General features: G+C 42.7%; 1 protein-coding gene across 2 annotated transcripts in view; it reads right to left on the bottom strand.

The window, feature by feature from the left end:
* l3mbtl2 (L3MBTL histone methyl-lysine binding protein 2) overlaps positions 1 to 26,664 on the bottom strand; it is a 163,166-nt gene that overhangs the window by 62,611 nt on the left and 73,891 nt on the right. Inside the window, exons 15-19 of one of the 2 annotated variants that reach the window (XR_011887714.1) lie at positions 24,734 to 24,802; positions 17,277 to 17,369; positions 12,549 to 12,702; positions 4,493 to 4,602; positions 4,191 to 4,284 (exon numbers count right to left, since the gene is read on the bottom strand). Coding sequence is in view for 1 of the 2 variants with exons in the window: in XM_072271726.1 (XP_072127827.1) it covers positions 12,596 to 12,702; positions 17,277 to 17,369; positions 24,734 to 24,802 (269 nt within the window). In the remaining variant the exon portion in view is untranslated. Of the gene's footprint in view, positions 1 to 4,190; positions 4,285 to 4,492; positions 4,603 to 12,225; positions 12,703 to 17,276; positions 17,370 to 24,733; positions 24,803 to 26,664 lie in introns of those variants that run through there. The other variant, XM_072271726.1, reaches the window with a different exon arrangement.

The raw sequence follows: 26,664 nt of genomic DNA, 5'->3' as shown, positions 1-26,664 counted from the left end.
AACGAAACCCAATTTCCCTCGGGATCAATAAAGTATATCTATCTATATGACACAGTAGCACAGCAGTAAGTGCTGATACTTTAAAGTACCAATGACTTGGATTCAATCCAGACCTCCAGTGGTGTCCGTGAAGAAACTGACCCTTTGTGACCATGTGGGTTTCCCCCCCACTGCTCCTGTTTTCTCCCACATCCCAAAGTTAGTTGTCAGGTTAATTGCCTGCTGTGAATGATCATTTCTGGAGATGAATGGCTGGAGAATCGGCAGGAGTTTATAGGCACTCAATAGGTGGAGTGGTGAATTTGCTCTGAGAGCCACATAGACTTGATGAGGGTACATGGCCTTTATGTACATGACTATAAATTCAACCTCGACTTTGAAACATCTGATCAAAAGACTGCAGCTCCTTGGAACATTAGCCTGGACCCATGATTATCCTAGATCCTACCAGTGGCAGATCTGACACGAGGAATGACCTACATCTGTTCCAACGGCACAAGGGAGACCCAATTTACATTTGGCTTATGTAGCGCCCAGTAGAAGTTATCCAGATAATGTAGTTTCTTTAGCTGGAAGATGAACTCATTCCCTGATTGTTTAGGTAGTACTCCTTTGATTTCAAGCAAGGGAAAATCTGCAGATGCTGGAAATCCAGAGCAACACACACAAAATGCTGGAGGGACTCAGCAGGAAAGGCAGCATCTATGGAAAAGAGTACAGTCAATGCTTTGGGCTGAGAGGTCGACTGTACTTTTTTTCCCCCATACATGCTGCCTGGCCTGCTGAGTTCCCCCCAGCACTTTGTGTGTGCTACTCATTTGATTTCACCAGCACTGTACTAAACACATGATCATTGCAACTTGTGTGGGCTGACACAGTAGCACAGCCAGAGCTGCTGTCTCACAGCTCCAGTAACCTGGATTTAATTCTAACCTGTGTGTGGAGTTTTCATGGAACATAGAACAGCACAGTACAGGCCCTCAGCTCACCATGTTGTGCAGACCTATATAAGCCTGCTACACAGTCCATAACCCTGCACTTTTCCTACACCCACGTGCCTATCTAAGAGTCTTTTAAATATCCCTATTGTATCAGCCTCTACCACCACCCCCTGACGGCCTGTGGAAGCTCCTACCAAAATTCAGTTGCCCTCCACACCTAACCAACATCATCCGTCAGTTCCACGAAGGCATGGAAGGCTGCATCAACGTGTGTGGTGAGCTATCAGACCCATTTTCCATCAGCAACGGCGTAAAACAGGGTTGTGTTCTGGCTCCTACTCTGTTTGGACTATTCTTCGCTGCTGTTCTTCAGGATGTTACATCAGACCTGAAGTTTGGGGTCTTCCTACAAACGAGGGCTGATGGTGAGATTGAGAGCAAAAACAAAAGTCAGGGACATTGTGGCACATGAGCTACAGTCTGCTGATGACTGTGCACTGGTTGCCCACTCTCTCGAAGACTTACAGGAGATCACCAGTCGCTTTGCCAGTGTAGCCAAAAGCTACTGACTGACAATTAGCCTGATAAAGATGGAAGTTTTGTACCAACCGGCTCCTGGCTCAAGCTACGAAGAACTAACTGTCCTCATTGATGACACTTGTCTCAATGCTGTCAACAAATTTTGCTACCTGGGCAGTATAACAACATCCTCAGCTTCTCTGGATGTAGAGATTGAATCAAGAACCAGAAAAGCCTGCTTTGCCTTTGGTCAGCTGAGAGATCGGGTTTGGTCACAGAACATCAGGTTGGTCACCAAGTGCAAGGTATACAGGGCCGTTGTCATATCAACCTTGTTATATGGATGTGAGACATGGTGCCCATATCAGAGACAGTTACACCAGCTTGACCAACTGCAGCAGCGTCACCTACGTTCTCTGATGAAGATCAGCTGGCGAGACAAGGTCTCCAATACCGAGGTCCTCTCTCGAGCTGGAATGCCAGCAGTTTCAACCTTCGTGATGTCAACCCAACTGCGCTGGGCGGGACATGTTGTCAGAGTGCCTGATGGAAGACTGCCCAAGGACATCTTGTACGGCCAACTATCCAGTGGTACCCGAAAATGAGGAGACCAGTGACTACGGTACTAGGATGTTCTGCACAGGAGCCTCAAGAAAGCTGACATTGCCCCATCGACGTGGGAGGATCTGGCTCAAGATCACTCACAGTGGAGGGACGCCATCAGAAAAGGTGTGGACGCTGCTGAGAACAAGCCCAACGAGGCAACAGAGGAAAGGCACAGGAAGCGCCACAACAGAGCTTCTGCCCCTGCTGCACCTCCAGGCCTCACCTGCCACGTATGTGGCAAGCAGTGCCTGTCAAGGATCGGCCTGTACAGCCACTCCAGGACGCACATATCAAAACCCACTCACTGACGGACAGGAACCATCGTCATCCTATGGGAGGGGGTGGAGAGGAAGAGAGACTACCACCCCCAGAAGTATGTTCCAGGCATCCACCACCGTATTAAAAAAAACCTACCTCCAACACCTCTCCTGAACTTTCTTCCTGTCGTCTGGTATTGGCCATTGGTGCTCAGTGAGAATGAATCTGGCTATCCATTCTATCAATACCTCTCATAATCTTATGCACCTCAATCAAGTCGCCCTTATCCTCCATTGCTCCAAAGAGAAAAACTTTAGCTCGCACAACAATTCCTCATAAAACGTGTTCTCTAATCCAGGCAGCATCCTGGTAAATCTCCTCTGAATCCTTTCTAAAGCTTCTACATCCTTCCTATAATGAAATGGCCGGAAATGAACACAATACTCCAAGTGTGGACTAACTAGAGTTTTATAGACCTGCAACATTACCTTGTGGCTCTTAAACCCAATCCCCCAACTAACTCAATATCCCAGGAGCTATGGTTTCTTCCTACAGCCAAAAACATGAAGGTTGGTAGCTTAATGGGGCATGGCATATTGCTCATCATATGTAGACGAGAGGTAGAATCTGGGTGGGGTGAGGAGTTGCTGGGAGTGAGGAAATCCATTAGCATGGATTGGAAATCTGGCTGTCATTTATAAACAAACTTGAAATAAATGAGACCTTTCCTGGCTGGAGTGTTTTAACAACTGGAAAATCCCAGGGGTCAATTCTTGACCTTCGGTTGTTTTGCTATTTATTTTAGTGACCCAAGAATGGACTGAAACATGAAGTTGAGTTTGCTAATGATAAGAAAACTGGTGGAAGGATTTGTGCTGAGGACATTACAATGCACTTGGAGAATATTCTGACTGGTTGCTTCACGGCCTGGTTTGGAAACACCAATGGCCAAGAACAGAAAAGCCTAGAGAAAGTGGTGGGTGTAGCCCAGTCCATCACAGACAAAGCCCTCCCCACCACTGAGCACACCTACAAGGAGTGTTGCCACAAGAAAGCAGCATCCATCAAGGACAACCACCATTCAGGTCATGTTCCCTTCTTGCTATTGCCATTGGGAAGGAGCAACAGGAGCCTTCAGTCCCACATCATCAAGTGCGGAACAGTTACTACCCTTCAACCATCAGGCTCCTGAACCGGAGTGGATAACTTCACTCACCTCAACATTGAACTGATTCCACAACCTACGGACTCATTTTGAAGGTCTCTAGAACTCATGTTCTCAGTGTTATTTATTTACTATTTAGTTATTATTATTAGGTTCCTTTTGTATTTGCAATTTGTTTTCTTTTGCAAGTTGGTTGTCAGTCTTTGTGTGCAGTTTTTCATTGAGTTACTGTGAATGCCCACAAGAAAATGAGTCTCAGGGTAGCATATGGTGACATATACATACTTGAATAATAAATTTACTTTGAACTTTGAAACCGCAATGACTTGGGCATAGAATGAGTGCTTTTTTTTGGGGGGGGGGGTGACCTGACAAATGGAGTTTAACACGGGGAAGTGTGAAGTCATGCACTAAAGCATGAGGAGAGAGGCTGTAAGTGAGTGAAGTTCAGTAGGTCTAGGTGCTTCGGTTCATGAACGGCAAAATGTTGGTAGGAAGGGACAACAAGTATTTAAAGGAGCAAACAGCACATTGGCTTTTATTGTGAAGTGGTGGCACTTTAGAAGAGAGGTGTTGTTACAGTTGTACATGGTGTTCGTGAGGCCACATCTTTAGTACTGTGCAGAATTTAGCGTTAAGTGGTTAATTCACTAATAATAACTCCTTGAGATGGTTCCATGGGATGAAGAGTACACACCTACCTTCAGCTTAAATAACTCATCTGAAAGATGGCAGCCGTTGTCTTGAGATTGTCCAGTTCAGGCTCAGTTCTCTGGAGGGGGGCAAGCCCAAAAACTACAAAGTGAGGGGAAAATATCAACGTTTATCTAATTGCTCATTACGTTCTACAATGCACAAAATCAAGGAATACCTTTTAAAGAGCTGTTAAGGTTGGTAGGAAAATATGGCAACCAAATTATATCCCGAGAATTTCTGTTAACAGCACTGAAGTGAATGACCAATTTTGATAGTGCTATGATTAAGAAAGGCTTGCCAAACTCACCAGAGATCTTCCTTTCAGTAATTCCACAGGATTCTTTCTTTTCAAGGCCTTGGACGTAATTGAAAAGTTCATCCAAATTACAAGGAAAATGTAAGCAGGTCAGGTAGCATCTATGGAAAGTTAAAACAGAATTAATACTTCAGGTCAGATAAATAATCTTTAATTCATATTACAGCAGTAACAAAATGTCCCTCAAGCCTTTACAGACATCTTGCCAAAAAGATTATTGACTCTAAGAGGCAAAAATTTAGATTTACAAAGGCTCTTAGCAACGTTTACAGATGAAATTCCATGGCTTAGGGCTATTGAAACATTGAAAATGTGGAGTTTGAACAGACAAGCATTACATGTTGAGATACTTTCACTCGCAGGAGGATCTCGAGCCAGGGGACACAATTTCAAGGGGTCAGTCAGTTAGAACTTCTCACTGTAGGTAGCAAATTTCTAGAATTCTCTCCCAGAGAGGTGTGGAGACTGCATTAGTATAAATATTTTAAAAAGTGTAAGAGAGTGTGTGTGAGTGTGAGCACGCACGCGCAGAACACTTGAAAGATCAAAGGATTGAGTGCTATGGGGACCTGGCACGGAGGAAGAAACCTGGGCAGATCAGTCACAATCATACTGAGTTATTGGCTGATGGCCTATTCCAGCCCCTATCTCCTTGTGCTCCTGCGAGCCAAACATTTGGGTAAAAAGAGATGGTGACCAAGAGACTGGTCAAAGAACTAGTTCTTACGGATGAGAAGGCACATACATCAGAAATCTTCTGCCTGTGCATGTGTTACTCAGAGGATCCTACCATGGATTGAAACAGTCTACAAGATTCCTAATCAGCAGGGGGAGAATGCTTCTGATTAAGTTCAGTGCCCAGTGAGAACTGAGCCATTGCATGCAAATTCAATCGTTGCTATATTTTAAATTAACAGCAGGAACTGCTGTTGGGCACTTGGCCTATAGAGATTGGGTTTCTCTCTGCTACTCCAGTATCCAGTGATCCAAACATGGAAAGCATCACACAGGCAGGCTCAGCAAGAACAGAGATGTGCTTGGGTTTAGGTCACAGCACCCCCCACCTAATAATTCACTCACCTTCAGAAAGAACAGTCACTTAGCTCAGGTGTCAGACAGCAGAAGCCCAGACTCGTCTGTATCTGCAGTAGAGGAGAAACAAGCCCGTGATCTGGAATGTGCTGCCCTAAAGGGCAACAGAAGTGGATTGGATTCAAAGACAAATTCCAAGGGGGAATTTGATAAACATTTCAGGAAAAATTATTAAGCATCGAGGAAGTGTAGGGGACTGAGACTAACTGGAAAAAGGCCTCCCAATGAGCTGGCAACAGCACAATGGACAGAAGGAACTTGCTTAGTCCTTCATGATGTCACAAAAGAGGCTGTGTCATTGTACTCCAAGTAAAAAGGGAAGAAAGGATGCAGGATTTTAATGATTTCAGAAAAAAAAACGTATCATTGCTTTACAGCAATGCACACACAGAAAAGGACCACAAAGGCCAGAGCAGTTGCTCCGATTCCTTACATTTCCCTTGAAGAACAGCAGGAGGAACAAAGCATTTCAGGTTTATCTGTAACTATTTACCTTCCTCTGGCTAAATATAGAAACTCTTACAGTTTGTCACAGTACGTTTATTAAACTGTCAAAGATACATTTTATTTTTAGTAAGCTGTCTCTCTCTTTAAGTTAACTTGCGGCTTTTAAGCTGGCTGTCATTCTGCTCCAGTTATTTGCTTCAACTCAGACAATGACATCAAAGTCTTTGACCACTGGCAGAATCACAGCCGTGACAGATGTGGGCTCATCACAATCCCCTGTTGGTTTTCATGGATACCCAATAGTAGGGTTAATATTGGTCAATATCTACCCTCCCCTATAAAGATATTGTTTTGTAGATTGTCTTTAATCCGTTCAGACTGCTTCAAAGCACATTTCAGCTAATGAAGTGGAATCATGTGTAATGTAATCAGAAATGAGCTAGCCAACTTGTAGGGCAAGCAATAGCCAAGCTCAAAATCTTAGAAATGGCCAAGTCAATGGGCAAGGCAGTGTTGCTGGTGGGACAAAATACTGGGAGAACATCCCTTCCTTCCTTTGCTACAGTTATGTTTTTATGTTCTCTGAGAGGTCAGAAGATAGTCTCGGTTTAACAGTTCACCCAAAATAGCTGTATTTCCAATTGTGTGGCATTCCTGCAATGGACTGAGGAATAACACAGTTTATGTCCCAAAGTAGGACTTGAAACAATGACCACTAAATGCTAACCGCACTGCCATCCCTACCTGGAGAGTTTTAGTGATGCTGCCATAGCAGACCCAAACATTGATCTTTAAACCAAGCTGCACTCTGCTTCAAATAACCAAACCCTCAGAAAGCTACATATGCTACTGCCCACTTCCATTGCTGAACCAAATTACAATCCCTAAATCCCCTGATTACAGAAAAGGGGATTAGTCACATCTTCACAGTAAAAGAAAACACAAATGATTGCTTTAAAAGTATGTGGGTTTATTACCTTGAATAAAATTCATTACAGTGATTTATATCTTTACAGATCAGTAAAATTGACAAATTGTAGTATAGATAGAAAATCTATTGACTTTGAGAGAACAGCAACACACCCTGACAAAATTACAAGTATAAAATATTAGTTTGTATACCTGTGTTTGAAGTATATAAAACTGTAGATATTTCTCCAGTGATTTTCCAAGTTGCATTGTGTTTTGGAACAGATACCAGTTCTTCCAAATCCTTACACGCAACCATGGGTGCTGATAGCACCTTTATTCATCACCTCATCTGAAAAATAGGACCTCCAAGGGCACAGCCTCACATTTCCACTCCACTGGAGCACAAGGCGGGATTACAAGATCAGATTCCTGTAATGTGTCCTGACCACTCAATTTTGACTCAGCAATGAGATTGCTAATACAGTTGAATTTGTCTAGTACATTACATCAGATAATTAAATAACCAAATAAACAACTAACCAATAATGGCAACCCAATTTCTGAAGCGTATTGTGAATAGAGTGGTAAAATACACCTTGTGAATAGAGTGGTAAAATACACCTTGTGAAATTGCACCAGGCAATCTGGGGACAGCATCTCTGATGGAGAGGGCACTTCAAAGAAGGGAATCACCTTTATTCTATGACTTTCCAGTGGCCCACTTTCAATTCTAACTTCTCAAGAAATCCACACAGTCACACCATTAGCACATTGGGAAAATATGGAGAAAGACAGGGATGGGGGAGAAAAAACGGCAATAGCTACCAGTCTGCCCATTCACACAGATTGCTAAATCTTTGTGTGGCTGTTAGCTGAATTACTACCAATATAACAAAATCTAAAGGTTTATTCATTGTGAGGTGCAGGAGTACCAAGGGGTCCCTTAAGTTATTAGGCACAATGTGCAGAAAACTTCTGTTCATCTGCATCTACATTACTCATTTATAAAAAGTGTGCAAGCTTTCACAGAAAAAGCTTCATCTCTTTACACACATTTAAAGAATGCATTTCGGAACTTCAGCTAACACATGATACATATAAGACACAATTCCAGGCAACAAATTGAACATGATTTCAGGGGAATCTAGCAGAAAAAGACTTGTTAAAATGCTAAGAATCATGATTAAAAGCACATAATGCATCACCACTGGTATCCACTGGGTGTGAGAGAGCCAAGCAATCATCACCGCATTCTAGCTCCAGCGATCAACACTGATTGTATTAATTTATCTACATATTAAACACCAATGAAACCTGCCCCCCCCCCCACCAAATGACTGGTCTATTTTCTGGGGTTGAGGATTTAAGTTCTGGTTTATTTCATTACATTGCACATACAATCGCTTCTACTCTCGACCTTTTAATTCACTGTGTTTCAAAATAAACTCTGACTCCATAGACCAAAACCATTCCTAAGCATCCCTCATGTAAACCATCCAAAATGCTTGGATGCTTTGGTATAGCTTGTTTGGTTTCAGTGTGAGAAAACTCAAATCATGCACAAAGTCCCTTGCCAGGACATTAAGATGGACTGAAAACAAAAATAGCATAGATCTGAGAAAGGTGAGAATAAATCAAAGTGCCAGAAATATTCAGCAATTGTGACAAAAGAAAGAACTTCTTTCCCACAGATGCTGTCTGAACTGCTGAGAATTTCCAGCACTTTGCTTTACCTAATGATATGGTTGTTGGAGGATGGAAAATGGTATACCGACATAAAACCTGCAGCAATACATCATCAGTACAGCAACGGAGGAATATTGTATCATTTCTTAATGCATGCATTACTAAATGACAATAAAAGAGGATTGCGTGTCCTCATAATCTAATCTAACTCCTTACCCAAATTGAAATAAAAAATATTTTGCCAAGGTCTTTGGAGAGCAGCACTCTTCAAAAGTGTACCTTCTCAAACAAAAATTACACAACACTTGAAATTTCATCCCTGGACAGTAATAAATAGACTAATGACATGATGAATATAAATATTTCACTAAGCAAAAGAGTTCTGAACCTTGTGTTCGCAGTTACCTTTTTGCCATAGTGAATTACTTTAATAGAAAAGGCTCAGCCAGAAGAGCCATTACCTCATAGTTCAACAGCCCAAATTCATTCCTGACCCTGCACGCTGTCTGTGTGGAGTTTAAATGTTCCCCGTGACACTGCATGGGTTTCCTCTTGGTGCTCCAATTTCCACCCCTCCCCCAACCCCCAATATCTGAATGACATGGAGGGAGATTGGTTAATTGGCTGCTGTAAATTGCCACAGGTGTGTAGGCGAGTGGCAAAATCTGGAAGGGAGCTGATGGGAACGTGGGGGAGAGTAGAAAGTGTAAGATTAGTGTGAATGGGTGCTTTACGGTTGGCAATGGTTTCAGTGTACTGAATCACTGGAGCTGTGAGACGGCAGTTTTAGCAGCTGCACCTCTGCACCCCCAACTGCTGCATGATTCAATTACAAATGCAATGAGGACCAGCGCCTCAGAACCTCACTGGATGCCGTGCCCAAAGTGAAGGCGCTGCAGCGAGGACACTAGAAAGTCAGGAACAGTCAGCACCAAGGAAGAGAGAAGCAGTGACTACTACTTGGATTGATGACTTTTCACTAGAGCTGGGAAATGTTAGAGAAACAGCAGGAGGAAGGCGGGGGAGGGAAAAGCGAGCTTAGAACAAAAGTAAAAGCTTGCGATAGGATGGTTAATGAGAGAGGGGATGATTAGCACAAGATGAAAGGGACGGGTGCAACAACAGAACAAGTGAAAAAAAAATGATTGGTCTAAACAATTTGTAGCTGGGAGAAGCAGGCTCGTTACCTGAAATAAAGTAATTTTGAAACACTGAAATGAAAACGAATTGTTGGGAATGCTCAACATCTGACAGGTTCTACAGCAGATAGAGCTGAGATATTCAGTTGATCACCCTGCCATGTGGATGGGGGTAAATGGGCGATTGATGATTAGCAGTGGGCTGACTTTAAAACTCGAATCAGATTTGCTCTAAGTGACTGAAGTTGCTTTATGTACGTTATTTATATGCAACTACCCTTCACTCACTGTTTTCCTGGGTAAATGAATCTCCCAGTAGTAGGGAGAAGTTTGGTATTACTCCTATTTAAAGAGGCTGCCTTTCGGGGAAAAAAAACAGAAAATGTTAGAAGCCTTCAGCAGATCAGTCTGCAAAAGTGGAAAGAGGAGCAGAGTAAAATCTCAGGTTAAAACAAAGGGTCTTGAAACCAAGGCTTGCTTCCCCCACTTTAAAAGTCCTGGATCTGAAATACAAACCAGTTCACTTTCCACAGGTGCTGAGTTTCCAGCATTTCCTGTTTTTAAATCCTAGACTTCCAGCATTTGTAATTTATTTTTCATTTACTTTTTGAATAAAATGACTTCGTTGGCTGTATTATAGACCATTTGCTCCGTCATACAGTATATGCTGGCTCATTCAACTCGCAGGCTGACAATAGATACTGTTAAAATAAATGGAAGAACTAGAGAAATTATTTTGCAGAGTATTATTCTCATCAGATTACAACTCCTGAAGAGATGGTGGAAATCAAGTTCCACTGGAACATTCAAAGAAATTGCATGTACATATAATGGGGAGAAGACTGAAATTTAGGGTGAAAACTGGACAGGTCAGTGCAGAAAACTGATGTAAGATTCTACAGATGCTTGGAAAGAGCATTTCAAATTGTCAGATTATTAAGATGATGGTTTGTTCCCATAATATGGTGTTTGGCCCATATTACAGTTCTCTATAAAAATGGCACATAACCCAATTTAAGATCTTTGAGGATCAGTAATTTCACATCAGGCTTGAGTGCCAGCCTTGCACTGAATGAAAGAATTAATGAGTCACACAGCTTTGGAATACAGTAAACCAGCTAAAATCACTGAGTACATCACCCAATGAATGACATATCTTAAGTTCTAAGCCACATTTTGGAATGATATGGAACCCACACACTTCAAAGACTGAGTTTCCCCTCAATACATACAAATTTTCTTCCTCCACCCTGCATAAAAAACTGCATTTCCATTGCACACCCTTCAGAACTCCTAAAGAGCTTTACAGACGATGAAAGCCACCTTCTTGTACAGTGGTGTTAATGTAGGAAGTGCAAGTGCCAATTTGTTTCCAGAAACAGCGGTATAAAGAAAGGCCACGTAAATTTGATCAAGGGATTAAATTTGACCAGAGAGAATTCTTGTACTCTACACTGAAGTAGATCCATTTGATCTTTCACATGCAACTGATGGCTGATAAAACTTCAGTAGTATGCCTCACCTGAATGACTAGAACCACTCAGCGTTGCAATCAAGCATCAGACCCAGCTATGTACTTAGATTCTTGGAGACATTCACAATAAGTGGCTCTTTGAAAGGAAATAAAGATTGTTCTGGGCTACGCCAGGTTCGTTTCATGCACAATGCCTTGATATTCTTGTTCAAGTTCTCTACTTGCTTACTGACCTTCTCTGCTCTGGTTAAAACTCACCCAAGGTTTAAAAAAAAACTTCTAGTCCTTCTCTCCCATTCATAGATCAGCAAGTTTATACAATAAGAAACTGAGGTATGTGGGACACACCAATCCCAGGCTGATGATGGTCTCCACCAGAAAGGCAAGGAGGAGACCGAGTTAGCCAAATATCCCTACCTCGAATCATCCCACAGAAGAATGCTGGAGTAGCTGCATCCCACCGCTACCCAACTCCAGATCAGGTCATTGGACCACTGCAAAGCCCGCTAATGGCTGTTATGCACATCACAAGCCACCAAGTGGTCAAGCTTCTGGTAAGTGATGGCAACCATGTGGTCAAGCACAGAGAACTTTAAATGGAAGGGAAGATGACCAGATCTCACATTCACAGTACTGAACTACACAGACCACAGAGCCCCCAGTTTCATTGTCTGTCTTGACTAAAGACCTGAAATTAGCAAGGACAAATATAGGAACCACCAGAGGTGGTTTTTAACTGGTTCTGAATAAAGGACTCAAGGGAATTAAAAGCTGGATCCTACTGCCAACCACAAGAGAGGCATCGCATCAACAGTGCAATGCAGAAACAGTGATTTATATAGCTATGTCAGTAGTTGAATGATTCGCATCTATCTGCTCTCCACACATGCATACAAAGAATGACCACTTGGGTGTGATAGAGGGCAAAGGGGCCTCAGAATTAGGAAATGTGCTTAAATGTAACATGATGGGTGGTAATATCAATTGAAAAGAAATTGTATAATATTCTGATGTTATTTTTTCTAAAGCACTCTCAGACCAGCTTCTGAAACACTCTCATATAATTACTTCAGCCATGATATTTCTAGCCTATTACAGCAGAACTCTTATTAATAAATCATAAGCCTTTTTGACAGCACAGAATTAGTATCACAAGAGCCCCAGTACATACTTAGAGGAGGATTCCAGTCCTAGCCAGTTTAAACCAGCCTGCTTCACCGAACTCAGCTTCCAAGGCTGGGGCTCGTGACCGCTGCATTTGCTCTCCAACAGCAGTCGCTAAATTGAAGAAACTTACAGGATGCAGAGGTGGCCAATTCACACCAGCGCTGAGTCACGAGTGGGTCAGTCATCTGGCTCCTGCTTGAGGTTTTCAGGGGGGAGCGGCATGCTGGCGGGATCCAATGATGCTGGAAACTCAATGGTTTCTTCTTTCACTTGCACTTCGATGACTGGGGAGAGAACAGAACATCTTTTCAATAGGTTGTTCAGCCTATTGGCCTGTTGAAAAATGTTAACAACCAGCAGCAGGGGCATCACAGCTCAGCGACACAAGCTCATTGTTCCCAGTGTGGAGACAAGCTTCCCAAGAGAGCTGCTCTGGACTCACCAGCACAGCAAAGTGCTGCTGCGATACTGGGATTTGGAACACCTGCTAAATGACTAGCAAGTTATGTCATAGAAAGAGCTGCTCGTCAGACTGATTTCCTTGCAAAGGTTGACATCATTTTATATATGAAAGGTTTGATTCTTGTATTCAATCCCTCAGTGGCTTCAGTTGATGCTGGAGGATCTCAGCGGTCAGGCAGCAACAATGGAGGGGAAATGGACAGTTGATGTTTCGGGTCGAGACCCAGATGAAGGATCTCGAGCCAAAATGCCAACCGTCCATTTCCCTCCACAGAAACCGCCTGTCCCGCAGAGTTCCGTTGGCATCTTGTTTGTTGCTGAAGGCTCCAGCTCTGCACTCTCCTGGCTTCACTTGGTTACACATTTATTTTTTTTTTAAATTGAGACACAGGCCCTTCCAGCCCTTCGAGCTGTGCTGCCCAGCAATCCCCCAAGTTTATCTCAGCCCAATCACAGGACAATTTACAATGACCAATTAACCTATCAACCGGTACATCTTTGGATTGTGGGAGGAGACCAGAGCACCTGGAGGTCACAGGGAGAATGTACGAATTCTTTACAGGGAGCGGCGGGGATTCAACCCGGGTTGCTGGTACTATAAAGCATTTTGCTAACCACTACGCTACCGTGCCGCCCTAATATCGAGGAACAGATATACAGACAGCTTCGGGAAAAATGTAACCTCCTTCAGCACTTCAAGCCTCAGAGTTCCACACACCTCCAACAACGGCACCTTGGAAAAAGCCACTTCTCTCACTTTGCATTTAGCACTGGACATCTAACCAACAAACCCCAACCACCAAAGTTCTGTCCCTGATGTTCTTCAGCTCTCTTGAGATGCTGTTTTAAAAAAAAATCCCTGACCAAGCATTTATTCACAGCCCTAACATCTCCCACTTAGGTTTGCTGCCCAGTGATACTCCTGTACAGCAGCTGGGATGGATTTTGCCTTTTGAAGATACTAAGATTGTGTAGTAATTCCCTTGCTCTGTGCTACATGGAGCAGGGAGCAATTTACTCCATTTGTGTTATGCTTTGGAGAGGGTGCAGAAGAGGCTTACCAGGATGCTACCCGTAATTAGAGAAAGAGTTTAGACAAACCTGGGTTGTTTTCTCTGCAGCAAATGGAGGCTGACAGAAGAGCTGATAGAACTTGTAAGATTGAGAGGATTGAGCAGACAGGGTTTATTCAGGGTCAAAAGGTCTAATGCCAGAGGCCATGAATTTAAGGAGAGGGGTCAAGTTCAAAGGAGATGCATGGGGCAAGTACCTCACTCTCTGCGTGCCACCTTGGCTGAACAGAGGATCACTTTCAGTAATAGACTAAGACAACTGCGCTGCTCTAAACAGCACGATGAGATCATTCTTACTCTCGGCCGTTAGGCTCTATAATGAGTCACCTTAAAGCTGGGGAAGTGATGACCCCCTCCTGTTAGCCTGTTTAAGATAACCTACTTTTATTTATTCTTCTTACTTATCTAATACTGTATATCTGTGAACTTGTAATGCTACTGTGACACCGTACTTTCCTTTGGGATCAATAAAGCACCTATTTTTCTAAGTTCACCCCCCCCCCCCCCCACACACACACACACACACACACACACAAGTGGTGGGAACCTGGAGTATACTGCCAGGGATGGAAATGGAGGTAAATGCTACAGAGGCATTTAAGAGGCTCAAAGGTTGATGTGCAGAAAATGGAGGGATATGGAGTTTACGTAGGTAGCAGGGATTAGTTTAGTTATGGGCATTTAATTACTAGTTTAACTAATTCTGTACAGCATGGTGGGCCAAAGGCCTGTTCCTGTGCTGTACCATTCAATGTTCTTTTTGCAGTCAGCAGTTATTGGGAATGATTGTAGTGTTATCTGTGTGATCCACCTTTAGTTTTATTAAAAATTCATCTACAGTTCCTTTTGCCTTTTACTACAATCCTTCTGCTTAATCCCACCGCTTTTTCCCCTTGTTCTACGATTTTTCTCCTACCCCAGCTTTCCACACTTCTAGATTTGCTCCAAGTTGGATACCCATCTAACCTTTGCTGATGAAACATTTGAATTTACGATGTTAATCCTTTCCCCGGAGGTAGCCCAAATTATTCTAATCTTCACTATTATTTCAGATATACAGGAGATGTGCATGCACAACCAAAAACACAGTGAAACTATTTTATAAACAGATTAGAGCAAATCAGTCCAGATTGTTGTTTACCCTCACACACACACACACACACACACACACAAGGAATGCATTATCTTAATATTAGACCTAAACCACTCAGAATGATACCAGGAAGCACAAGCTCACACAAGAGGAAATAGAAATATGAAACTCTTCCTCTGCCAAAACAAAAAGCCATTGAGTTTTGCTTCAGTGCACAATCTAAAAATTACGATTAACTGAACCTAGTTTATTTATTTTTCAGATCTAGTTATAGTCAACAGATTGATTTATTTATTGCCTTTTTTTTAAAGTGGCGTTGAGACGTGGGTAGTGAGTTGCTGCCTAGGACCTAGACAGTCTTTCTGGTGAAGGTACTCCTGCAGTGTGGAGGAGTTCCAGGATTTACTCAGTGGTGATGAAGGAACAGATACATCTGCAGGTCAAGATGCTGTGCAACTAGGTGGTGGTTCTGGTGTCATGCGTCAAGTGCCCTGTCTGTCCTTCCCGATGGTAGAGATGGGGGAGGGGTGGTGGAGGTTAGAACTGTTGTCAGAAGAGCTTGGCAAGAAACTGCAATGTACTTTGCATGTGGCATATACAGCAGGCATTGTGTGCTAGTGGTGAATGATAACAAGAGTTAAGACAACTGGGTAAACCGAAAGGATGTTGTATTTTATATGAGCAATAGTAGAGCCTCGAGGCTGAATAGCCTGCTCCTGTGCATCATTTTCTTACATGTCCACATAGCCCCAAATCCTTTATCTTCATTCATATAACCTTCTTCACTAAAGGGAATTTTATCTCACTCATGGATCCTGCACCTGAGACTCTGCATGAAGAATGGTTGTGGCTTTAATCTGTGCCGCCCACATTTTTGATCTTCACTGCAAGTGATTTGCTGCCGTCTAACCTGCATCATCTTTGTATCCATTTATAAAGTTCTTTTCTATCAAAGTTCAAAGTAAACTTATTATCAAAGTACATCTACAACCCTGATAATAATGATCTTGCGGGCATACTCAATAAATCCATAATAGAATAACTAGAACAGAATCAATGAAGGTTCGCACCAACTTGGTCATTTAGCCAGTGAGCAGAAGGCAACAAACTGTGCAAATATAAAAATAAATAATAAATAAATAAGCATCGAGAACGAGATGAAGAGTCCTTAAAAATGAGACAAAAAATAATCTTCTGAGCCTTCCTTTATGCCTGTGATTCCATACGACATACTAAAGTGGACAAAACCCATTACTTGTGATATTGACAATATCACCATATGAGCAATTCACAAAAAAAAACCTGATAAATGTTTGGCCTTCCACTAATAATGTGGGATGGGAGTGAAATATAGTTCTAGAATGCATCTAGCTTTTCTGCTAACATTAATAAATAGCAGGAATGACGTCTTTAAGTCTTTAAACTCACTTTTCTGTTTCTTTCTGATCCATATGATCAGAACTACAGAGTTGTCCCCTATTGTCCAGAACTAGGGAGACTGTATTTCAGTGATGTAAGGTTGGGTACTGGTGAGATCTCATCTGGTCTACTGTGTACAGCATTGATGTGTTTAAGGACACATATTTATGCATGGCAAACTGTTCAGAGAAGGCTTACTAGATCTGCAATGAAGGTTCATTTTACAAGATTAGATAGTCTAGGCTTGTATCCTCTGGAGCTGGGAGAGTGAGCGGGAGGTTTGATTGAAACATACAAGATCCTGAAGGCCTTATACAAGGTAAGCACAGAGAGAATGTTTAGCTTGTAACAGAGAGCCACTGCTTAAAAATAAGAGGCCACCACCAGCTTAAGAAGGATGAAACAAGTGAGTCTTTGGAATTCCCTTCCACAAGGAGCAATGGAAGCACGTGTTCAAGGTTTTTAAGGTAGGTGCAGATAGATTCTTGAGAAGTGGTGAAAAGTACCCTTGCAGACAGGAATATGGAAATACCATCAAATCAATTAATCTTACTAAATGAGGGAGCATGCTTGAAAGACATGTGCCTACTTCTGCTCCTCAAATCCTCCAAATAATTATATAAAATTACCTTTAACAGGAATTTGTTACAGTATTACAGAAAGTCTTCTCAACCAAATATCATTTGACATTTGAGCCATTTAAAGTGGCCACAATGAAAAAGCTATCTATAGTATTTTCCCTTTTGGATGCTGACTAACTTGCTGGGTGCTTCCAGCTGTTTTCACTATCAGAAGACTTGATTTTTCTTACTTTTATCGTCAACTGGCTCTTCCTTTGCTTTTATTTTGGATAATGCTCTTGATTTGCCCTTCATTCCACGGTTCATCAGCAGCACCTTCTTCCCTGAAAAGATTAAACGGGCTAGTTAAAGATATCTCCACTCCCCAACACCACCCCCCCCCCACTATTTTATAAGTGCATCTTGCACCATGGCAAAGGTGTGTTACTCTATACAATCTAGTTAACCCACCTTTCCAGTGCAAACCCCACACTTCACATTCACCAGACGGCAATGTTTCTCAAATTCCCCGCTCCATCTGGAGTTCAAGGAGCTCATCTTGCAATCCCATTAGTAAATACTCTGCCATTTTACTGAAAAGCAGTTTTCTGTCGAAAAGCATCCGTGAACCACTTTGAAACTGGAGATCACTTTGGTCCCAGTAACATGCTATCACTGTCTCTATACACAGAAAAGATTACATCAAGATACATACACGGAATTGGTACAATCGTTCTTCCAATCAATCATTTGATATTGAAATTCAACAATTTCAAGCATTTCATTTCCCTTGAATGCATCAGAATTGTTCATATTCTGATGAAGGTTATCTATCCGTCAGGTCACAACATGAATAGTTCATTATTAAGACTATCTGACTGCAGTGATGCTTCTGAAATCTCTGACCCACATTTCAGCTTTTCAGTTGGCGCTCTCCCATTCTGACTTCCGTCACTAATCTCTCAACTGCTCATCACCACAGCAATTCTGGCTGCATTCTAGTTGGGATTTCCCCTTTGTCCTGTCATCCCTCTCCCAATCTCTCTGCAACTTAACTTACTTCTCAATCTCCTTCCCACTCTTTGATGTGAAACGTTTCTTATTTCTCCTTCCACAGATGTTGCCTGGCAGGCTGAGAATTTCTAGTGCATGAGTCACAAAAAAGCATGTCCAGCAATAATTGAGATGGACAAAGGCACTTTAGCCTCTGCAACTGGATCCTCTACTTTCTTATAGGAAGACCACAGTCAGTGCAGACCAGTGACATCTCCTCCTCACTGACCACCACACCACAGGCACATCTCAAGGATGTGTGCACAGCCAACTGCTCTACTTTCTCTACAGTCATGATGGTGTGGCTAATCATTGCTCAAACACCATTTATAAGTTCACCAATGACACCACTGTTGACGGTAGAATCTCTATTGTCAGTGAGGAGGCTTGCAGGAACAAGATAGATTGGCTGGTCAAGTGTTGTCACAACAATCTCACGTCAATGATCACAGAACTGATTGCAGACTTCAGAAAGGGGAAGAGTGAACAGCTTCGTGTTCGTGGGCTCAAAATCTCAGGCTCTATACAGAACTGGGCCCAACATATTGATGCAATCATGAAGTCTGCATGTCAACAGCTCTACTTTATTAGGAGTTTGAGGTGATTTGGTTAAGTCGACAAAGACTCAAAAAATTTCTATAGATGTACAGTGAAGAGATGTACGGTTTCATCACAGCTGTATGAAGCCTCCAATGCACAAGATCGCAGGAGGCTACAGAGAGATCCAGACTCAGGCAGATCCTTCATGGGAATGCAGGCTTGCCTGCTGCAGCCACCCAGGGAGGAAAGGCACCGGAGGTGTCCAACCCTCCAGAGTTCGCTCAGTGGAAAACAAGCTGGACTGTTTGCATGCATTTGTTCATCAGCAGACTGCTGAGGGCTTGTTGTTGCCGACAACACCATTGCACCACCAACTTACAAGATATGCCATTCAGGGACTTGGACTATATTATATTACTTTTATATCACAGTATACTTACTGCTGTCTTGTATACGCTATATGTGCCTTGTGCTGTATATGACTGTTGGTACTGTGTTTTACACCTTGGCCCTGGAGGAACACTGTTTTGTTTGGCTGTATTCACGGGGATTCATGTATGGTTGAATGATAATTGAAATTGAATTTGAATCCTCCCCACTACTAAGTACATCTTCAGGAGGTAACGCCTAAAGAACATGGCATCTGTCATTAAGGACCCTCACCATCAGGTTTATGCCCTCTTCTGGTTTAAGATGGCATTACCAAAAGCGTGTGACAGACTACTGGCAGTTTGAAAGCAAAGAAATTTGATTAAAGACATTACTAATAACACTTTTTTAAAAAAGGTAAATTATGGTAACTATCACCACAAACAATGAAGAGGCGAACGAAGGCAAAGCAAGTTCAAGAGATGTGCCCTGCTGGTGCGCTGCAACATCAACACACTTGGAGATGGAGCCGTGCTGGTTGGAGTGAATGATTCGGAGAAGAGACGATGAGGCAGAGGATTTCCAATGCCCGTCCAACTAACCTGGGTGCAAGGGTGGATCACTCTAAGCGGCGAGCCGATTTGGAGAGGCTGAGGATGGTTTCTTCGGCGGCAAGATCTAGACCTCAACCAAATTTCTGGGCAGCGTGCTCTAGTCCTGGAGTGATTCGCCATGGCGGAGCCCAGGTCCTAATGCGAGGTATGATCTACTGTTTGGACAATTTAAACGCCAGCCCAGATAGACAGGGGACTCCTCTCTCCACGACGCTGAGGCTGTGAGATTGCCCCAGGCTGATGTGCTTTGTGTCTGCGAACTTTGCTGCAATTTGCCCCACTAATATGATGAACTGAATACCGAGGCTTTAGGCCTTCTCCGGGGGTTCGGATCTAAAGGACTCAATTTGGTTTGGAATGTTGTTGCTTGTTTCTATTGTTTGCATGATTTGTGTTTCTCCACACCCCCCCCCCTTCTCTGTGCGCATTGGGGATTGGTCTTTATTTTTTTTTTAATTGGTTTTTTTTTGGGTGTCTTGCTTTGCGGCTGCCTGTAAGCAAACAAGTCGCAATGTTGTATAATTTATACATTCTTTAATAACAAATTTACTTTGAATCTTTTTGTTATCATCAGGGAGGAATACAGGAGCCTGAAGACCTATACTCAAAGATTTAAGAAAACCTTCTTCCCCTCATCTACCAGATTTCTGAATGGTCCCTGAACACTACCACTTTCTTTGCACTATTTATTCTTACGTAGAAAGGGTACAGTAGCACTGGGCAGTCCAGTGAAGATTCACCAGGCTGAGTCTTGGGATGAGAGGGTTCCTCAATCAGGAAAGGCTAGTTTGAGTAGGCATTCCTTGGAGTTTAGAAGAATGAGGAAATGTCAAAAGGAAGAGACTTCCCACTTTAACAAGAGTTCAAGAACGACAACTAAATTCACCATAAAAGAGCATGGTTACAGAAGGAGATGATGGGAAAGAGAAAAGATTATATATTGAAGGATACGACTATCACAGTGAGGCTGAAGAATTTCAGGATGGACAAAGGGTCAGAAATGGAGAGAAAGTTTCCCTGAAGACTGGAGAAAGTTTGGATTACTTGATTAATGGAAGGTTGAGTACATAAAATTCACCAGGAAAGCGATTGAGTTGTTAGCTAGAGGTGCAAGAGTTACATATAAAAGATCCTGTATGAATATTAGGCAGGGGCAGAGAGGGCCAACCTTATTTAGTAGAAAATAAGTAGTCTGTGATATGGAATTCGATATTCTGCTTAAGATTCAAGTAGAACATGAAGGTTGCAAGAAATTGGCTTTAACCTGTGGAGAAAGGAGCTGGTGGTGAGGAGATAGTCTAAGATAGGGACCACAGAATGACTATTAGTGGGTGGGATTCCTTAGTCTGAAAACACTGATGAGCTGTGTGACGAGAGTACACATAGATTAAGATGTTAGCTGTCCTGTGCTGGCACCAGTGGGATCAGCAGTTGGTTTGCCACCTGTCTTCAGGAGAAAGAGAGATAAGGAAAACAATGGTGCAGCATTTGGAGATGTTAATGAAGGGACGGAAGGAGAGCTGTCGAGATCGGCTCCCCTTTGAACCCTGAACTGTTTGAAGTGATGGACAGGCGATACCCCAGCAGGGGGATAAAAAGGGACAGGTTTGCTAAGGCAAGACACACACGACACCACGAGGTAACGAGACCCTGGAAGCGGTGCGCCTCCCACAAGTCGGTGGGAGTTTTGGAGGGCTGGTTGCGGGACCAAGCCATAGACGCACAGGGTGGAAAGGTACGATCGGCGGGAACCTGGTGTGTGCCCGCCCTTGCCTGGGTGCCAGGTTCACCGCAGAGAAACGATCGTATCTGGAAACGGAGGGGTCACGGTCGGTGACCTCAGAAGACATCACAAAGGGCTCGCCCGAAAGCTGACTGCGAAGATTATCGAAGGTCTGTGTGGAAGCCGTTTGAATATTCATTCGTTTTTGCTCTCTCTCTCCTTCCTCCCACTGTCTATCGCCACGGCAGTGATTACTGTGAACTGAACTGAACTCAGTTGAACTGAACTTTGCGTCACTTTGAAACTGGTCATTTACCCCTAGACGACGATAGAGCTTGATTGATCCTGTTATCCTAATTCTGTGTACATGTGTGTTTATCATTGCTGAATTGTTGCATTTATTATCCTTTTGATTAGAGTACTGTGTTGCTTGTTTCTTTAATAAAACTTTCTTAGTTCCAGTAATCCAGATTCCAACTGAGTGATCCATTTCTGCTGATTTGGCAACCCAGTTACGGGGTACGTAACAGCTGGAAGACCCATAGGCTGGAGATACATCTTCCTAGAGCTCAGATAGGTGGAGAAAATACAAAGGAGGAAGTTGAATGGATCAGGCATCATGGTATATGCTCACAGTGGGATAAACCACATAAAGAAAAACAACAGGCTGAAGCTGCAAGACAATAAAACTATCATGATTCACTATCATTACACTGTTAAAACTTCAGCAACATCTGGAGAACCCACATGCACTTCAGTGCTGAAATCCAAAACTGCATGGTGTGCAACAGACACAAAATGCTCGAGGAACTCAGCAAGCAAGGGAGCGTCTATGGAGGGGAGTAAAGAGTCGACAATTTGACTGCTTACTTGGAGTCCTGAAGAAGAGTCTCAGCCTGAAACGTCAACTGCTTACTCCCTTCCCCGGATGCTGCCTGACTCGCTCAAGTTCCTCCAGGATTTTGTGCATGCTGCCCATGACTTCCAGCTTCTGCAGAATCTCTTGTGTTTATGATTTGCCCCTCTACATGATGTACCATTTTGCAATTCTCCAGTATAGTCTTCAGAAATAACTGGAAACTTAATTGTGAAACTAAGCTGGTAAGGGGTACCAAAAAAAGCAGTAAATGCAATAAGCTCAAAAGGGTCAAAGCTGCAAAATTAGCATATCATCCTATTGATAACGAATTTAAGTTACTTTTTCTTTTATGGATAATGACAAGCTATTCTTATAAAATGCTCAGAAAATATTTTGCCTTTTGTACAAGGCGTAGGTGAGCTTATAATGACACACTATGCCAACACTGTCTCCACAAAACATATGTAAATTTCAATACTTTCACATGCGTTTTGAAACTTTAATGGATCTTTCTTTTTAAAAAAAGAAAGTTTCTTATTTCCTACCCTAATCACAAACATTTCTGGCTCAGTAAAAGTTGTTGAAACTCCGCTTTTTGAACTTCTTGATTTAAATATCTGTGAGAAATCTTTAACCTGATTGGCTGCTCAGCTAGCTGGATGACCTCACCCTTCCTAGACACAGGAAACCAATCCGACAGCACTCGATGTTGATAAAGGAAAAGCAACTGAGAACATTACACCACAAAAATCAGCAGCAAATGACATCATTTAGCAGCTAATTAAAGAACCCAGACTATTGTAAAAGATCTTGCATTACATATTCCAATTACAAGTATTATTTCAAAATGCTCTTAATTACTAATTTGTGTAGTATTCTTCCATATTCGTTAAAGAGTCAGAATTTGGACAGCTCAGGAAGTAATTAAAGGTGGGAAATGAACAACAGGAATGAAAACTCTAAAGGATGTTGCTCAAAACAGTAAATAAAGGGGGTAACCATTTTAGTAGGGGATTTGATTACATGTAAATGAAACAAGCCTAAGCAATCTAAATTCAAAGTTCAAAGTAAATTTAATATCAAAGTCCATACATGTCACCATATGTGACCCTGGAAGGTGGGGGTCCTCGATGATGGATGCTACTTTCATGCTCCCTGTAGATGTGCTCAATGGTGGGGAGGGCTTTACTCATAATGGACTGGGCTCCATCCACTTTTTGTAGGCTTTTCCATTCAAGGACTCTGGTGTTTCCATAACGGGCCTTGACACAACCAGTCAATATATTCCCCACAGGACATCTACAGAAGTTTGTCAAAGTTTCAGATGACGTGCTGAATCTTTGCAAACTTCTAAAAAGAAGCAGAGGTGCTGCTGAACCTCCTTCAATATGGCACTTATGTGCTGGACCCATAACATCGGCGGAAGTGATCAACACTGAGGAATTTAAAGTTGCTGACCCTCTCCATATCCGATCTCCCAATGAGCACTGGCTCTGGTTTCCTCCTTCCGAAGTCAATAATCAGCTCCCTGGTCTCGCTGACATCGAGTGAGACGTTGTTGCTGCGGCACCACTGAGCCAGATTTTCAATCTTCCCCCCACATGCTGATTCATCATCACCTTGGATTCGGCCAATGGCAGTGGTGTTGTCAGCGAACTTAATTATAGCATTGGATCTGTGCTCAGCCTCACAGTCGTAAGTATAAAATGAGTGGAGCAGGGGGTTAAGCACACAGCCTAGTGGCACACCTGTGCTGACGGAGATTGTGGCGGAGATAATGTCAATCTAAGCTGACTGGGGTCTGCAAGTGAGGAAATTGAGGATCTTATTGCACAAGGAGGTACCGAGGCTAAGGCCTTGAAGCTTATTGATTAGTTTTGAGCGGATTGACAGTATTGAATACCAAGCTGTTGTCAAGACAGAGCATCCTGATACATGCATCTTCACTGTCCAGATGTTCCATTTTTGAGTGAAGAGTCAATGAAATGGCATCTGCTGGTGGCCTGTTGTAGGCAAATTGGACTCGCTTCTGGGGCAGGAGTCAATATGCCTGATCACCAACCTGCCAGAGCACTTCATCACTGTGGATCTAAGTGTTAATAGACGATAGTCATTGAGGAAGATTCCCACTTTCTTGGGCACCAGTTATAACTGAAACCTGCTTGATGCGAGTGGGTACATCAGACTGCCAAAGTGAGAGATTAAAGATATCGGTGAACACTCCAGCCAGTTGATCAGCACAGGTCCTAAGTACCTGGGCAGGTACATCGTCTGGATCGGATGCACCCTCCTGAAGGATGCTCTCATGTTGGCCTCAGAGACTGAAATCACAGCGTCATCAGGGGCCGTGGGAGTTTGCGAAAGTTCCTAGCACCAAGAGTTCGATGCTTAATGGTTTATCATGTGAACAATTTAGCATTTGTAAACGATATAAGATACAGGAAATGGAAGCCATTACATCACCATTAGTCACCATTTCTGAGCAGTCCTGACTCAAACAAGCTCAGAACTTTGCTCTCATTCTGAAAGAGGTACAGTGTCAGGACTTACTTTTTTTCCTGTAAGTCTTCTTCTTTGGCTTGTTGGTTTCTTTCCACTTACCCACCGGTTGTTCAGGAGCTATGTACAAAGTGAGGGAAAGAAATCTTAAATACAGGTCAAAGAAAAAACGGGAGTTACACAACATATCTACCTGGGGCTCAGGCTGATATCCCCAATTTCTCTGTTGGCTTACAGCAACCAGTTACAAAGTAACATTAACAGTATCAGGCCATTCAGCCCATCAATTCTGCTCCACCATTTGATTATGGCTGATTTATTTTCCCTCAACCCCATTCTCCTACCTTCTCCCCACAACCCTTGATGCCATTACTAATCAAGCATCTTCCAACCTTGGCTTTAAATTGACTTGGCATCCACTGCTGTCTGTGGCAATGAATTCCATAGATTTATCACCCTCTGGCTAAAAAAAAATCTGTTCTAAATTATCTACCCTGAATAGATTCACAGTTAGTGGACACTTTTGCTTACACTAAAAGAAAATGTTGGTGCTAGTCAGATTAGGCAGCAACTGCGAACAGAGAAATAGAGCTAACAGTTTAGGCTGTTGGCTCTTGACCAGATCCTTAGCTTCATTTTCCTATGAACGATGCCTGCACTGTTGTGAAACCCCAACATTTTGTGCTTTTATTTCAGAGCATTCAGAGATGATGAGTCTGATATGGATGAGTCAGCATGGCTTTGGCTGTGTGGATTTGGAAATGGCTTGCTCGCAGAAAGCAGTGGACGGTAGTAGATGGAGTGTACTCTGCCTGCAGGTTTCTGCATTATCTGACTTATCATAGAACAGTATAGCACAGTACAGGAACTTCAACCCATAATGTTGTGTGGATCTTTTAACCTACTCCAAGATCAATCTAACCTATTTCTCCAACATAGTCCTCCATTTTTCTTTCATCCACGTGCCCACCTAAGAGCCTCGTTAATGTCCTGAATGTATCTACTTCTACCACCACTCCCAGCAGTGCATTCCATGAACTTACCACTTGTGTAAAAAAAAGAGCTACTACTGATGTCACCTGAATACTTTCCTCCAATCGCCTTAAAGCATGTTCTCTTGTGTTAACCATTGCCACCCTGGAAGAAAGGCACTGGCTATCTGCTCTGCCTTTTATCATCTTATGCACCTCTATCAAATCATCTCTCATCCTTCTTCACTCCAAAGAGAAAATTCCTAGCTTGCTCAACCTATCTTTATACACACTCTCAAGTCCAGACAGCATTCTGGTAAACCTCCTCTGCAATCTCTCTAAATCTTCCACATTCATCTTATAATGAGGCAACCAGAATGGCACAGAATATTCCAAGTATTCCAAGATGTTCCAGGACATCTCCTCTTATTACTATCATCAGGATGGAGGAGACAGGAGCCTGAAGACGAACACTCAATGCTTCAAGAACAGCACCTTCCCATCCACCATCAGATATCCGAAAGATCCATGAATTCATGAACACTACATTATTTTTCTTTAACACTATTTTACTTTAACATAATAAATTTGAGGATTTGCACTGTACTACTGCCACAAAATAACAAAATTTATGATATAGGATTCTGGAGTGTGGTCTTACCAGAGTTTTATACTGCTGCAACATTACCTCACAGTTCTTGTACCCCTGACTAACAAAGGCCAACATACCAATGTCTTCACAAATACCCTATCAACTTACTTGGCAACCTTTAGGGATCTGTAGACATGGACCCCAAGATCTCTCTGTTCTTCCACGCCACTGAGAATCTGTAATTCACCTGTACTCTGTCTTCAAGTTTGACCTTCCAAAGTGTATCACTTCACACTTTTCTGGATTGAACTCTATCTGCTACTTTTCAGCCCAGCTCTGCAAGCTGCCAATGCCGCGTTGTAACCTACAACAACCTTCCACACCATCCATAACACCACCAACTTTTGTGTCATCTGCAA

Source organism: Mobula birostris, chromosome 11 (assembly GCF_030028105.1).
Source record: "Mobula birostris isolate sMobBir1 chromosome 11, sMobBir1.hap1, whole genome shotgun sequence".
Lineage (NCBI taxonomy): Eukaryota > Metazoa > Chordata > Chondrichthyes > Myliobatiformes > Myliobatidae > Mobula > Mobula birostris.
This window is presented reverse-complemented; position numbering and strand designations above follow the sequence as displayed.